Source organism: Epinephelus fuscoguttatus, linkage group LG23 (genome assembly GCF_011397635.1).
Source record: "Epinephelus fuscoguttatus linkage group LG23, E.fuscoguttatus.final_Chr_v1".
Taxonomy (NCBI): domain Eukaryota; kingdom Metazoa; phylum Chordata; class Actinopteri; order Perciformes; family Serranidae; genus Epinephelus; species Epinephelus fuscoguttatus.
The window spans coordinates 10,664,738-10,682,188 of NC_064774.1; the positions used below are offsets into that span (position 1 = coordinate 10,664,738).

Consider the following 17,451-nt stretch of genomic DNA (forward strand, 5'->3'; position numbering starts at 1 on the left):
ACACAGAAATAGTAACGTTTGTCCAATTATTGTGTTTATAGACTTAACAAATATCAGATTAGTCTACACGGTGATATAGTGACGTGAAAAATGTGATATATAGCTAAACTCTGCTGGTTTTCTACCCGAAGTATTTGTAAACAACACGGCGATTCCCTGGGGGCACCGCCGGAAGTGAAGGGCGTGAGCAATCGCCAAGGCCCCTGCACTTCCGTTAGTCGAAAAACTCCAGGCTGTGCCTCCAGAGGTACTTTCTGACTGGAATCCATTCATATTCACCCAAACCACAACCCTTAATCAACAGATCCCTTTCTGGTAGAGAGTTCTTGAGGAAAAGTACTCCCAGCTGTCCATGTTTCTACAGTAGCCCAGAACAGACAAACCAAGAATTGGCTCTAAATAGGTCCATTTGCATTTTAACATTTTCATGTTGGCCCATGTAGTTAGCAGCTACGAGTGTCCGAAAAAATGGTTTTTATCAATGTGAATCTGTTTGTAGGGTGTGGTGGTTAGCACTGTCGCCTCACAGCAAGAGGGTTTCTGGTTCGATCCTGGGTGCGGGAGCCCTTCTGTGCGGAGTTTGCATGTTCTCGCTGGGGTACTCCAGCTTCCTCCCACAGTCCAAAGACATGCAGGTTAATTGGTGACTCTAAATTGTCCATAGCTGTGAATATATGTATGTGTCAGCCCTGTGATAGTCTGGTGACCTGTCCAGGGTGTACCCCGCCTCTTGCCCAATGTCCAGCCAACGTCCAGCCCCCCCACGACCCTCAAGAGGATAAGCGGTTAGAAAATGGATGGATGGATGAATCTGTTTGTTTGTTACATACAAAACGAGGCCTGAAAGAGGCGTACGCCACCTCCCACGCAAAAGTTGTGATCTGTAAAAGTAGACTTGATGGGAGAATCTTTGACCCATGCTTACGAACATTTTGAAGACTGGAAACTGGCGACAGTGATGGTGAGGTGGAAGCCTGGTTGTAGAAAATGTTGGCCTTTTTTTGGCTTTTGTCTGTGCATGTATTATTAGTATGGATCCTACGCACTGTTTTATAAATGAGACTCCTGGTTTGTTTGTTTTAGAGAGGAAGAGACCTCCGTGGATAATTTGGCTCCAGGTAAAAACCTCCTGAATGTCTGGATCTTAAGTTATTAAGTCAGGGAAAAAGACGGGCACAGATTCGAGGTGCTGGTCTCACGGCCTGTATTTGATGTGCCATACAGTGTCAGAGAAACACTGATTTTTAATGTGAAACTGCTTTATTTAATGTTTTTACCGGTATTAATCACCTGGTTGGGGCGGCTGTGGCTCAGGAGGTAGAGAACGCTGTCTACTAATCGGACAATTGGCGGTTTTGATCCTCAGCTCCCCCAGTCTGCATGTTGAAGTATCCTTGGGCAACAACATTGCTCCTAATGGCTGTTCCATTGGAGTGTGAGTGTGTGTGAATGGTTACTGAGTAGCAGGTGGCACCATGTATGGTAGCCTCAGCCAACAGTATGTGAATGTGTGTGTAAATGGGTGAATGTGATTCATAGTGTAAAAGTGCCATAAATTGATAATGTATTGTTACACCAGTAATACTTAGACATACTGTATGATTGTGGCCACTTTACATTCTAATTATAATACATATGTTGTCCTTGGCAGTAATACGCTCCGCCCATTTGTAACGGTCCAACAAGCTGTCAAAAGCCCCTTTTACACTGCCAGATTTTCCGTGAATGTTGGGCCGTTTTGCTGCCAAGCTGCGAGCGTTTAGACACACAGAGCCGGATTGGCGAGTTGATCCGAGGTGCCCAATTTTCCGCCTCGTAGGGTAGACATATTGGCAGAACCTTTTTGGTTTAAACAGAACGAGGCGGCCTTCTGCCACGGGAGGGGCTGTTGATGACTTGTGGGAGGAGCTGTTGATGACGCTGCACGTGCGACCCACTGGCGGTGGAGAAACAGGAAACAGCTGATAGCAGGAATTAGCGAGCAGCTAGTAGCAAGAGGGAAACACAAACCTGACAGACACTGTAAAGATGAGCAACTGGGGAGACAAGGAATTGCGCACCCTCCTTGTCCTCGCAGACGAAGAGGCCATTAACCGGACGGTGAAGAACAGGCCGGCTTACGAGAGAATTGCCGAAGGAGTGACCAGCTGCGGCTTCCCTCCCACGTCACTGTTTACGTCACACGCTGAGCTACATGTTGTGTTACTTGCTCACGCCCCCCATTGCCCCGAAAAAGGCACATTCTGTATGAACAAAAGTAGGTAGGCGGCATTTCGCTGCACTCCCCGATTTTGTTTTTATACTGCCAATGCTGAAAGAAGACTGATTGGGCTTTCCTGCAAATTTGCACAACTAGAATAAGCATGGATATAAGCCCACACTGTAACTAACTGTACTCGACAAAGATAGTTAGAAGCTAAAGCCGAACTATAGGCTACAGATCACAGTGTAAAAGTGAACCACCACATCACAGCTGTTCGCCACACAAGACAATGAATATAAAGGGAAACTTTGCTGATATTGAACCAGCTGTGTGGCATCACAGTGTGTGAGGATGAACAGTGTTTGGCTTCATGTATACATTCAGTAGGCTATATCTTCAGTAGCTAGCTAGCTAACCCTACACTTTTCAGGGTCTGATTTGGTTTTGGAACAGGGAAGAAACGTATATCTTTTTCCAACCTCTTCAGGTAACGAGTATCATTAATGCACGACGTGCCCCAGGCACAACATTGAGCTCCAAATCCACAAAACCAGCCTGAAAATGAAGGAAATCTGAAACGACCTCAGCTGTGTTGGTGTCGGACCCTATATATTTCGTACCTGGCACTTTATAATTGCAGCATTGCATGAAAGCATTTAAGGCCAGTTACATAAATCAATTTATTTTACAGTACATGCCATTCTCAAGTTTTTCCTCAGCTGACAAATGACAAACTGATCTTGTATTGTTCAGCTGTGTGCCTCACAGGCCGATACACAACCCTCATTTCTTTAAACTGCTTTGTTTTGCTGTCTTATTGTCAGTTTCATACTGTACACGTCTTGCATACTTGATGTTTTCAAACAGAGTATTCACCCCATGTATTTCCCTTTTGCCTCAGCATGCTCCGCTGTTGTTATTTGCTCAGTTCATTGTAATTCATGCCTTTATTCCCACATTTCTCTCCTTCCAAACTGTTAGTTTCATTATATTTAATATGGCCCATTTGTCCCGTTCTTATTTGCTATATTCCTTTTTTTTTTCACAGGGATTATAGATTTAATGATTCCCACAGGGAGTATTAAAGTTTGATCTTATTTTAACTTCTCTTTTGAGATCAGCGGGCGGAACTCAATTCTAAACTTTATATGGTTTTCTGACGCCGCTTTATAGACTCTTTGTCCTCTATCAACCTGGCATGCACACACAGAGACACACAGCGACAGCGAGCCGCTCCTCCTACACGAGGAAGTGAGACCGTGCTCACATTTCCAGGGATTTTCACTGGTTCATTTTCTGGGATGTGAAATTTTTAAAGGTATTAATCCAGCTGTGGAGAGCTACTTAGAGATGCAATGAGCCGCGACTGCACTCATTCAGTCTTTTATTAGTCTATCACAGCAGGAAACGTTAAGTGACAGGTGGACTTGCATGAATAAGGTGTGCGGCCACTAAAAACCAGCCTGAGGAATCTGAGTCACAGATACGTTAAAATTAAAAATACAGTTTTACCCTACACATACATTATTGAAGAATTGTATAAATGGTTTCGACCTCGTGGGATCCATAACAGACTGAGCGAAGGCACAGCAACTCTTCATGTGCTGCTGTTTTATGTGTGTGCAGGCGCTGTGTGCAGCTGTGGTGTCGCCTGACGTGCTGCAGACCATGGCGCTGGTGTTTAGTGGGGCAGATGTTATGTGCGCCACCGGGGATCCAACCTCCTCAACCCCGTATCTCTTGGCCCAGCGTGCTGGACAGAAGCTACAGATGGAGTTCCTGCACCAGAACAAACTCTCTGGTAAGAAAATACGGGTGCAGCAGTTCACAGTGACATTGACAACATAAATTGATGCAGAAAAGGCGCAAATTGGTGCTTATAATTTCACCATAAAGCAGGAAATTAAGGGTTCAATGCTGAAAATTGGCTGGCAGAGGACCCCCATGACACCAATTTCGTGTTGAAACCAAACCTATGCTGTTGCTAACTCTGTGAGTCGTCTTAAAACTCTCTCTTCAGCTGACTTATATCAAAATAACAATGTCTTAAATGTGTGCTTGATGGCTCCATGAATGATATAAAAGACTGAAGCTGCATGTCCCAGGCAAAGAGTTAGCATCCTCGACTATCTTAGTTTATTACTTTGGCTCAGTTTAGCATTTAATATTTAAGATACATTTCCTCAAACCACATGAAGAGCAGTTAGCTTAAACTCAGATGAAGTGGCATTTGGTTCCATAGGTGGATTACTGGAAGGGCCTTCAGGACACAGGCCCAGGGGCCAAAAGTCAGGGCCCCCCTCGCCTTCACCTGAAAAATGTCACTCCAACTAACATGTACGGACCAGGAAGAGACTAGGAATGATGGCAAAGACACACAAAATGAGACATAAAATGACCAAAAGGACAAAAAATTACTTGAAAGACACACAAAACAACCAAAACAGGACATAAAGAGACCTCAACAAGACACAAGATGGCCTCAGACGGATGCAAAATTACTGCGAAGACACACAAAATGACCTTGAAGAGACACAAAATGATCCTAAAGGGACAAAAAATAAATACAGCGAGACACAAATTGATGAAAAAAGACATGAAGAGACTTGAAAGAGACACAAAACAACTATGAAGAGACAGAAAATGACCTCAAAGAAACACAAAATATTGACAGACACGAATTAACCAAAAATACACAATATTTACAGAGACACAAAATGACCGCAACGAGAAACAGAATGACCTCAAACACAAAATGACTACAAACAGACACAAAAAACCTACAGAGAGACACAAAATTACATCACAGAGACACAAAGTGACCTCAGAGACACAAAATAACCTCACAGAGACACAAAATGACCTCAAAAAGACAAAATGATCTCACAGAGACACAAAATGACCTCAAAAAGACAAAATGACCACAAAGAGACACAAAATGACTATAGAGACACAAAATGACCTCCAAGAGACACAAAATGACTATAGAGACACAAAATGACCTCCAAGAGACACAAAATGACTATAGAGACACAAAATGACCTCCAAGAGACACAAAATGACCTCAAAAAGACAAAATGATCTCACAGAGACACAAAATGACCTCAAAAAGACAAAATGACCTCACAGAGACACAAAATGACCTCAAAAAGACAAAATGATCTCACAGAGACACAAAATGACCACAAAAAGACAAAATGACCTCACAGAGACACAAAATAACTACAGAGACACAAAATGACCACAAAGAGACACAAAATGACTACAAACAGACACAAAAAACCTACAGAGAGACACAAAATTACATCACAGAGACACAAAGTGACCTCAGAGACACAAAATAACCTCACAGAGACACAAAATGACCTCAAAAAGACAAAATGACCACAAAGAGACACAAAATGACTATAGAGACACAAAATGATCTCAGAGACACAAAATGACCTCAAAAAGACAAAATGACCTCACAGAGACACAAAATGACCTCAAAAAGACAAAATGATCTCACAGAGACACAAAATGACCACAAAAAGACAAAATGACCTCACAGAGACACAAAATAACTACAGAGACACAAAATGACCACAAAGAGACACAAAATAACTACAGAGACACAAAATGACCACAAAGAGACACAAAATGACTACAGAGACACAAAATGACCTCACAGAGACACAAAATGACCACAAAGAGACACAAAATGACTACAGAGACACAAAATGACCTCACAGAGACACAAAATGACCTCACAGAGACACAAAATGACCACAAAGAGACACAAAATGACTACAGAGACACAAAATGATCTCACAGATACACAAAATAATGACACAAAAAAGACAAAATGACCTCACAGAGACACAAAATAATGACACAAAAAAGACACAAAATGGCCTAAAAAACCCACACAATATTTCCAAAGAGACACAAAATGACCTCACAGAGACACAAAACATTTAAAAAGAGACACAAAATTACCTCATAGACACCAAAACGACGACAAATAGACAAAAAAAAAACAACAAAAAAAGAGGCAAAACTACCACAAAGTCTGTGTGTCTTGCTCCTGTGTAGCAGAGGTGGTGGGGCCTGCAGCATATCTGTGCCCAGGGGCCCATTGTCTCATAATCCGTCCATGTTTAGTTCCCACACTGTGGATGTTTCAGTCCTGTACGGGGCCTGAAAGTAGTTAACTTCCGACATGCTCCTCTGCTGTGGGAGGAAACTCCCTCACTGCTGTAGGTTGTAAGCTAGTTAGCCAGGCATGCTAATGTCAGTGGTTTATGTTAATGCAGCCAAACACAGTGTTTAATCAACTTCTTACGGTTTGGCTCTCTGGCATCAGAGTGAATACTTTCACACAATTACTGCAAGGGAAAGGGAGAAAGAGCTCCAGCTGGAATGCAGGAAACTTTTCCGTGGCCGGTGCTGAACCCAGGTGAGGTGCCAGACCACAGAAAGCAGCTATGAAACAGAATAACTCACACATTCTCCTGGACAGAGCTGAAAAGGAGCTGACGCGCTCACATAAATCTGTGAGAAGGCCTTTAAACTAGGTGTGCGAGTTGGACTTTTACAACTGTTGGCGCCACATATATTCAGCCCATTGTCTTTATACTTTAACGAGCCAATCATGTTTAAAACTCAAACTCACCGCTGCGCCGCCACATTTATAAAAGCACAGTGGGAGGCTTTTTTTTTCCCTTGGCCATGAATAGGAAATGAAGGCAGAGAAACCCACAAATTTGAAGCCGGCGAGTTTTAGGTATAAAAATTCTCTCTGCTTCTTTATGTCTCTCTCTGCTCCTTTCCCCCAACGCTCCTTTGTATTACCCACCTCATGTTACCGGCATCGGAGGCACGGCGCAGATGTGCTGTATTGTGCGGCCTGCTCGTGACGGGTGTGTTTGGTTTGTGCGGCTGCACGCGGGGCTGATGATGAGAATGTGTTAGATTAAAGGAGCGGGAGAGGCCGTCGGCTGGGGCCGGGGGGACACTTTCTCGGGGACGGTATTTTACATAATGTATGCGCTGCATCTGTGCACACTCGCCGGCACTGAGCCTGTTAGGGACTCCTAATTGCTAGCATGGGTCACCTGGTCGCCATGGTTATGGCCATTACTCGGAGGTGTGCTGGAAGACGCACATCGAGAGACACAGACGGACGCGCGCACACATTCACGCGTGTGGTATCGTCCATCTGAAATGTGTCGCATACAGCCAGTCTATATGTGCTCATTATGTGTTGGGGAGCACCATCATTAACAAACAGAAGATATGGAGCTAACCACAGTCTTCCTATAGACACGGGTGTCCAACTAAACTGACCAACTACTGCAGGCAGGAAGCACCGAGGTCAGCGAGGTTAGCGAGAACCCAAATGGCACTCTGACAGATTCATAATGTTGCTGGGCTGCAGTGGAGATCTTGCCTCAGGGTCACTGCAGCACTTTGGGACTATGTGGCAGTGTGGCCATGAGGAAGCTGCTCCTAACAGTGACACATGATGTTCACCCGGGCTCGATGCACCACTAAAGATGATGTCTTATTTACATTAAAGATCTTTACATGTGGGAAACTGACAACATACAACCAGATTATGAAACACAGCTCCTAGGAGTTACTTTCATATGTGAGCATTCTGCAGCCCACTAGTTTTTGTACCGTTCAATATACTGAGTATTACGATGGAATATATTGCAATTTCTCAACTGGGAATTATGTCCCCAAAGGAAAACTTTGTCAATAAGTCCTGAACACAGCAAGATAAGCAAAAACCCTTGAATTTGCAGCAAATTTTGACAAAAAATGGGATAAAAATTGTGGCAATTTTATGTGATTTTTTTGCGGGAAATTGCGGCTAATTACAAAAGGAGGAAAAAAAATGTGATTTTTTTTTTTTTTTTTTTTTTAAATAAATGCCTACCTCCAAAAAAAAAGTCATGTAATCACTTGCTATAATAATCATACTGAATATTATAAAAACAGCTGCAAATGTTTTTTATCGTTCTCTTCTTTAGTTTTATTGAATTAGTTTCAAAACATGGACTCCAGTAAAAAAAATCCTGAGTGAATATTGTAGCTCTCAAACCAGACAGTGTGACTGTAAAACAACATGTCATCTACATCTCCTGTAAACATAACATTTTAATACATTCAGCACATATTGTCTGCATTTAAACACTGCAAATTCTTATGTTTCAGAGCGTTTCTCCGTACTGCAATGCCATTAGCGCATTTTATGACGCGTTTGATGACGTTTCAAATGACGCCGCATGCGCAACGACTTCCGGTCAGCTGGAAAATGCGGAAAACCACAGATAAATCACGGGCCTTTTGAAAAATTGCAAGCCCCCACAAATAATGCAGACTTTTTGTAAAATTTGACTTTAAAGGAGCAATAAGCAGAAATTCATCATTTCTAGATTGAAGGAATTAATAAATTGCTATGTGAAGAACTAAAGGTGTAATTTCATCTGGAGTATAGCATGACCTCACACACCCTCTGCCTGTTTTGATCTCCAGCCCCTTGTTTACAAGCCGGTCTGGCTGCGCGTTCATGTACATACATGTGAATCCCCACCCCGCGAAATGGCAGAGAGCGTAACATTTACCTGAAGACGACCAGGATCAGACATTACCTCTGAAGAAACAACGGTCGTTGGCAAAGAAGTTGTCGGATAAAGAAAGGGACAGAACCTGGATTAACATTGGCCTTGCATTTCCAAGGTGGAGAGCACTGCGAGAGCTAAAGGGGCTACAATGTGACTCAGAGCTAACGTTAGCTCTTCTTCTCCTGGACAGGTAACATTAAGTAACAACATAAAGTCAAATGTCTGTTTTAATTAGTGTTACAGTAACGTTAGGCACATGTCGCTATGTCGATTCAATTAAATTTAATGTTACAATCGTAGCATGGGTTAATGTCGGGAGCTTGAGTTATTAGCAGCTCGGTCCCAGCAATGGGTCAGGCGTTACGGTTGTGTTAGGTGAGTAGCCCAGTAGCCCAGCTAACATTTGCAGTTAGCATTGTAAAATGTAGCCATGCTAAAACATCGCTCTCACTCACAGAAAAGAGTAGGAACGTTAGCATTAGTGTCACAATGAAGTGACACTTTAAAGTCAGATCCCCGGGCCACACCATTTACTGATATAATGAATATGGAGCAAAATGGATTTATAGACTAAAATCAAGTAATGGATTAAAATGTAACAGATCAGTGGTCATTCATAATATACACAAAAAGAACAGCAGCAGTGAGTTCCAGTGTCTCTGAACCCCAAAACCCAGTCCCGGAAGTCAGCGCAAAAGTGCTGATATGGATACTCAGTCTGTCTCAAGGAGGCGGCGGCGGCGTCCGCTTAGCATCTCCAACAGTCCTTGGTTGCAGCCTCTTCTCTGCGTAGCGCAGCCCCAGTCCACTGCCACTTGCCGGCTCCTCCTCCTCCAGGGAAACGCCGTCTCAGCTGGAAGAACGACACAAGAAATCACAGTCGATTCGGAGCCGACGATAGCCGCACCCACACACAAACCAGAGACACAGTTCTGTACGTTCCTTTCACTTATTGTTATTTAGGCTCATCAAAAGTCATCTTCCTCCCGACGCCGTCTCACGGCCGAAGAGTCGATCGCCCGCTCATGTCTGTCGCCGGAGCCTTCAGCTGTGTCCGCCGTCTCTGTCCGAGAGGCGCTCCAGAAGGGGAAGAAAGACAAAAGCCCCGCACCAGGTGTGCACCATCTTCTAAATGATCTCCTCAGCTGACCGTGGGCCAGTGATTTGTTAATTGTGCAAAAGGGGAGGGGAACAGAGGGAAACAAGGACGCCATGTGAAAAAGTCCACAATACACCATGGCTTCTGCTCAGTCCGTGTGCCAGTAAATCACAGCAAGTCACAATACACAGCCAACAATAATAAACAAGCACACCTTAAGGCATAACCATGAAGAATATTATATTCAACGGCCCCTGTCATCCTGTGACATTAGCTCCCGGTGTTAGCACTAGCCGGGATCCGGTGATGGCTCTAGCCAAGTTGGCTGCCAACGGCTACTGGAGTAACTTACAGCTATGGAGTGCTTCTACCAGCTCTTCTACTCACTGAGCCTCATCTCCATCTCAACCTAGCGGTGAAACGATTTCACTTTTTGCCCCTTTAACCATACTGTAATTGCCACAAGTGGATATTGTAGGAATACATAATTGTGTGAAGTTTGTAATTTAGGTAATATTGGTGTTGCAAAATAATCTGATATCGACGTTCTGTTTGGTGATACAGTTGTGTAACACCCACCTCACATGAGGTCTGATAGGGCTCATTCACAAGCCGAATGCAAACAACTTTATTCAGTTCACTTTGGAAACAGGTGCCGATCATTACCTTTCTCTAAGGTGTGCATTATTCTGTCGCCCCCTGAAGATGTTACAGCTTTGCATCACTACACACAGCCATGAAGTACTTCTGTACAGTATGTTATGAGGCATGACGGAGTATTGACTAAACCCAAAGTGTGTAATTTACCACATGATCGAACCTGTGTGTTTCTTCAACACTGCAGTGACTGTACAAGTACCAGTATGCACACTGCCATCCTTTCTATCAGGGCCAACAAGCTGCTTGTAAAATAATATAAAAACACATATCTATATAAATACAATTTGTAACACTACAGTGAAGAAACAGACTATTATGTAGTGCTGAAAAGATTACGAGGCTCCACACAAAACACTGTCCAAATTCCCCATTTGACATTTTCCGACAGCCGGACACATTGTCACATCACACAAAGCTGCTGAAAGTCGCGTCTCCATTGTTTTAGTGCATGCAGCTCCCGAGAGTTTGCAGGGAAAAAAAAACACTTGTGAAAATTTTGATTAAACAAAAATTGAACTTTTTCAGTTGTTATGTCTGGCAGAGACCGGGAACAATTCAATACCCACATGACACCATCCCTGCTGTATAGCGTGGTGTTGACAGAGAGAAGATAGAGGGAAGAATAAAAGGAGCTAGCAGCCAATATCGAGGGCAAAACAGAGTGCAGAGCTGTTTCAGAGTTTCAGAGACCTCAGCCTTTGGTTGGAGTTCAAGTTCCACACATGCAGGGTGACATGAGGACACATGTGAGCGTCTCGTCTGTTTGCAGCTGTATGTGTATGGTGGGTCTGTTAGTTTGTTCGTCAGTCCATCACATTGTTGTGAATGCGATATTTCAAAATTACATTGAATTTTCTGAAATTTGGCATAAATGTCCTACTCTTGTAAATGCAATATCTCCAGAAGGCGTTGAGGGGATTTCTTCAAATTCAGCGCAAACGTCCACTCGGACTCAACAATAAACTATTTAGATTTCAGTGGTCAAAGGTTGAAGGTTGAAGATCAAAGGTCGTGGGGACTGTGAACTCATTTGTTTCATACTTGTGAACACCTCGAGGGGATTTCTTAAAATTTGCCACAAACGTCCACTTTAACTCAGCATTGAACTGATTAGATTTTGATGGTCAAAGGTCAAGGTCACTCTTACCTTGTGTCCATCTCTTTCTCATGAATGGGATATTTCCCAAAGGTCTTGAGGAGATTGCCTCAAATTTGGCACAAACGTCCACTTGGACTCAACATGGAACTGATAAGATTTTGGCGGTCAAAGGTCACTGCCAACTTGTGTCTGTCCTGTTCTAGTGAACGCAATATCTCAAGAATACTTTGAGGGTGATTTCTTAACATTTGGCAGAAGCATCCACTTGTACTTAGATTTTGGTGGTCAAAGGTCAAGGTCACTCTAACCTTCTCTTTCTTCTAAATGGAATATCTCCAGGCCTTGAGGACATTTCTTCTTAGATACTGGTGGCCAAAGGTCGAGGTCACTCTTACCTTGGGTCTGTCTCTCATGAACCAAATATCTCCGGAAGGTTTTGAGGAAATTTCTTCAAATTTGGCACAAACATCCACTTGGACTCAACAATGAACTATTTAGTTTTCAGTTGTTGAAGGTCAAAGGTCATGGTATCTGTGATCTTTATCTCATTCTTGTGAACGCAGGATCTCAAGAATACCTTGAGGGGATGACCTCAACTTTGGCACAGACGTTCACTTGGACTCAACAATGGAGCAATTAGATTTTGGTGGTCAAAGGTCAAGGTCACTCCTACATTGTGTCTGTCTTTTTCTTGTGAACGGAAGATACTCCAGGAGGCCTTGAGGGGATTTCCTCAAATTTGGCACAAATGTCCACTTGGACTCAACAATGAAGACATTTCCTGAAATTTGACACAAGCATTGATTTAGACTCAGTGATAGACTGATTAGATCTTGGTGGTCAAAGGTCAAGGTCAATGTGACCTCACAAAATGTGTGTTTTTGGCCATAACTCAAGAATTTATGTGCTAATTATGACAAGATTTCACAGAAATGTCTCATACAATAAAATAATGAAGCAATGATGTTTTTTATATCCAAAAAGGCAAAGGTCAGCTTCACTGTGACATCATAATTTTCTGCAACGTCGTACCTCAGGAACAGAAGGGGAGACATTTGGTCAGATACTGAATTGCTGACATTGATCCTGAAACTGTGCTGACTGCATAGATCTTTTGTGCTGCCAGGTTGAAGATGTGTGTGAAGCCTCCATATTTTCACAGACATGGATGTAAACTGCAGCTTGACTGGTTCGCAGAGGCATTCAACCGCGAAACAGTAATTCTAGTTTCATCTTATAAAGCACAATAAGGGTGCACTTCAGGCCTTCATTCACCCACCACACAGTGCTGTGAACCAGTAAATATATTGAATAGAACGACGGCAAACATGGTTCTTTACCAAATTCACTCCCTCCCCTTTGGGAAACAGGGATAAACCGGCAATAAGCAATCGTCACCCTGAACAATCCTCACTCTTAACAACTAAAGTCTAAATTGGAGTGTCTCGTAGTGTGAAGCAAACATCGCAGCTGCGTCTCGTCACAGTGTGAATCTCGCTCCCAGTTTGTAAAAATAAAAATAGGAAAACCCTCCATTTCCCCTGGATATAGTGTATCAAAACAAAGCTGTCAGCCTGCGTCTCCCAGAACCTCCTTGCTGTCCCTTCCCTCCACCGCGGCTCATTTGTAGTTGCAGCATTAGGACATCCAGCGTTGCCACTTCATTAGCTCCTTCTCTCTGCGTACATGTGAGTGCATGCATGTGGGCCTCGACGGGCCTTGCTGTCCCGCCCACACCTACTGGCCCCAAAGCACCCTGGGATACTGCAGGAGCATGTTCATTTACATATCCCCATCCCAGATTTCATTAAAAAAGCCAATGGCAGCTCTCCGAGGCTGTGCCTCTATGCATTTTAGGAGCCCCTGAGGGTGGCTTCAATGATGGATCTATCCCTTATAGTCAAAGGCTTCCACTGAGGTGGTTTCCTGTATATTTTTAGGTTCCTTTATCATTTTTCATGTCCACTGTGCTCCCATATCTTACACTCAGGAGGCTACATCAGCCACCACATATAAAAATGTAAAATATGTATAAAGCATTAGGTTTGATGTGAAACATTTAAAGCGATGGTTTGAATCTAAGCAGGTTTGTTTGAGGCACTTTTCCACAGTCTCATATAACCTACAGTAGATGGTAGTCAACATGCCCCAGGTTTGGAGAAGTGGGAGTGCGCACATGGAAGCTAAGCAATGTACTGTTGTGGTCAGGGTCAGCAACAAAACATACTTCAGCCACCTAAGAAAAAGTCCCATCTAACAAAATCAATTACAGCTTTGAAAATGTTCTACATATAGCATACACTTACATTGATAAGGATTTGTTTAGGTGGTACAACCCCTAGCTTCAGTGGCGGTACTCTGTCTGCTTCTCCAAACTGGAGGCATGCCAACACAGTAGGTAGGTGGTACACTGTACACTGACTATGGGTATTTTCTTCATGCAGCCCCGCATCAAAAGATCCAAACCATCCCTTTAAGCTACATTTAAAAAAGCAACACACTGCCAATGTCAAATATATTTCAGGATGATGAAGTTTGGCACACGCCCTGTCACACCGTGCTGCCACCACTGCCTGTCCTGTCACTTTCCGGTGTGAAGATAGGGATGGATGTGACACCAGACACCAAATACTGTGGATATTATACTTTGATGCCTCTTTTTGCATTATAATTTACAGTCTTAATGGTTAAAGGAGCTATATGTAAGAAATCTAAAGCAAATAGTCGTAAAATCCTCCTAATATGTCACAGAGACTAAGGAATAATGTTCATATAACATACTGATCTCACCGACAACAATAGTACAGCCAGAATATTCGCATTTAAAAAAATATTTTACGGTCCGCAAATCATGTTTATGTTTTGAATTTGTGTTTTGGCCTGTTGCGCCACCCACTGCCGTCTACCAGTCATGCAGTCAGTAGAGTCTCAGCGTCAGTTACAGTTACGACTGAGCGACAGTGGCTGACGGTGCGACTAAACCCAAACGACCTTGTTATGATTCCCAAAAACGCCAAGACAAAACTCGAGGCAAAGCGAGGGTCTATATAGGAGATGCTTTTGAACGGTGGAGACGGTTGAAAGCGGAGAAGAATTTGAAATCGGATGTCGAAGTGGCTTCTCTTCTCCTCGACAGGTAAGCTTTAGCCAAAGTTGGCTAACTAGCATCATAGCTAGACGTGGATGGACATTTCGAATACTTTCAACTGTTATTCATTTTCGATCATACATTGTAGCCCATGTGCAGGTGGGTCACCGACCCGATGATTTTTTTGAGAAACAAACATTAGCAGCACGGCAAGCATGCTGTCCTCCTCCACTGTATCCCGGCAGCAGTGTTAGCAGCAGAGAAGCCGGACTTGCTCGAACGGTCCGCTGGAAAACCGAAGATCAAGGAAGCGGCGACGCGGCCCTGCCACGGCAGCCGCCCGTGGACAAACAAATCACCCCCAATTTCCACCAGATGCGTGTTGGTTGCATCTGTGCTCCAGCACGGCAGCGGAGCCGATAGGATTCAATTCTAGTCAATGTGTGTGTTTCCACCGGCTGCGGCTGTGCTGCGTCCCGGCTCCGTCTCAGCTGCGGCACTCTGGAGTCCACCGCAACAGATACGCAGGACTTCTATTTTTGCCGGTGTTAGATCACCGGACGCCGGAGCACAACACAGCAATTCAGCACAGAGCAGCAACCTCGAATCTGTAGGGGAGGGGGGGCGGACACGACTTGCGGCAGTATTTTGAATTTGAGTGCAGTAACCGTTTTGGCCACAGTCTTACATACAGCGCCTTTAAGGAAACAAATCTGTAAGAAGACAGTCATGGGTTTTTTGTGTCTCCACAAAGCCTTTGTACGAAATTTCAAAGCAGTCAGAACAGACAGTAAAAATAAATTCTCTAAACACCAAAATGAGCATTATGAATCCCACATTGTGTCCATCCCCCACATCACTCTGGCAAATTTAACATGTATACTGATGTTGTTGCCAGAGTTGCTGTCACATCCAGGTCTGTGGCTTAAATGGACGACACAGAGGGCCGGTTCGGCCGACAAGCAGTTTATTAACACACAAAAGAAGTTTCAGTCTTTGGATGTGTCACTCTCTGTGTAGATGCCACCGGTCCCTGTCTGACTGGAAAGACAAGTTGGTAATTGGTTCTTAAACGCTGCAGGTGGGTAACATTAACAACTGAACTCCATCTGCCACTTGGCCGCGACACTGATACACAGACATGCTGGATCCGGTTATACAAAATACACACCTGCCAGGTCTTTTTTCCAATGGATAGAGAATCTACAGAAAGTGTCAGCTGATGAAAAAACAAATTAGGTTCACATTAGGGTTGGGCCTTATGATAGTATATACCATACGACAGTAGAAATGTGTCCACCAGTAGAGATTTGCAAATACCGTAGAGTTGACCAACGTGGGTACAAAAAGGTGTCTCTAAAGGCCCTGACACACCAAGCTGACAGTTGGCCATGAGTGTGATTATCTGCCTCCTGTACTACTGTCTGAATATAATGACAGTTTCATCAAATATAACCAAAAGTTATTTTTACATAAGTTATCAACTGTTGCTGTAGGATAAAAGATAAAAGCAGCCTCCTGCTGTGGCTGAAAATGAGCCTGATGAGAGCTGTTAAATTGAACCAAAACAGTGAAATATTAGGCCTGAAAACCAAAACAGTGAGTTGAGAGATGTAAAAAGCTCTGTGGCACTGAGGGGTTACAGTAGGTGATAATTATCTGTGGATTTGTCACGAGAAGTGACGTAAACATTGTCTTTTCGCTCATTGTCTATGTAGGGATACAACGATTTTTAAATTCTGGGCCAGTACTGATGTTTGAAATAACAATTTGTCCTATAGCCGATACCTGTACTGAAAGGTAAGTTGTTAGCAGATCATGTGAGCGTGTGTTGCCAACAAAGTTATTTTCTCCTGATTTGTCTGTCTGGAAAAAAGCCATCTCAGTGTCGCAATGTTTAAAAGGGTTAAGGGTTAGGAAAAATGGGTCCAGAATTTATTTCAGTGACTATGGGGCGAAGAATCAGTCATAATCTGTATGCATGCTCACTTTTCTCATTGGAATGAAGAGACCTTAGGGCCATGGATACAGGAAATGAGCAAGGTGTATTACAATCTATTGATAATAGTGATACAGCTAATGCTAATTTTCGCTAGTCAAGTAGAGGCTTAAAACCATTAAAAGTCATTGAACATTCGAGGGTCTTTAAGTAACACCGAATGACAACACTTTTTTTCGGCAACCAAAACATTACAGTAACTTCCATGAACTGAAAACACACTGAAATAGCGACGGTTACACGTATACCCCTGTAGCTATACACCCTTTAACTGCTAGTAAACAGTTTGACATTTGTTTGGTGGGCGGGGCTTAGCTGGAGGCAAAATAATTCTCCTCCGACATTAGCTAGCGTTAACCAGGAAGTTCTGTTGGCTTGTTGTTTTAGACAGTGGAGGAAGATGATGCGAGTGGTGCATTTAGAAATACTCATTCTAAGAGTGCCGGATTGCACTCTGACAGAACTGGACTGTTTGTAAATTTGGAGCGCTGTTGGAATGTACCGTTTCGTTATTCAGAGCACCACACTCTTGAGGTGGCGGAGAGCACTCGCGCCACTCGCGCCGAATGAAGTGAATGTGTACTAGACTTAATTGTTCGTTACTTCATATTGAAATACAACACTGCGTTTCATCGACCAACAGGGCTCTCATTTTAGTGTAGAGCGTCAAACTGAATTTACAAATGCAC

At 43.4% G+C, this 17,451-nt stretch overlaps 1 protein-coding gene across 8 annotated transcripts in view; it reads left to right on the forward strand.

Annotated features, from left to right (window-relative positions):
- Positions 1-17,451, forward strand: part of arap2 (ArfGAP with RhoGAP domain, ankyrin repeat and PH domain 2) — a 253,644-nt gene that overhangs the window by 129,967 nt on the left and 106,226 nt on the right. For all 8 annotated transcript variants that reach the window (XR_007448601.1, XR_007448602.1, XM_049568438.1 and 5 more), the window contains exon 14: positions 3,830-4,004. Coding sequence is in view for 6 of the 8 variants with exons in the window: in XM_049568438.1 (XP_049424395.1) it covers positions 3,830-4,004 (175 nt within the window). In the remaining 2 variants the exon portion in view is untranslated. The remainder of the gene's footprint in view (positions 1-3,829; positions 4,005-17,451) is intronic.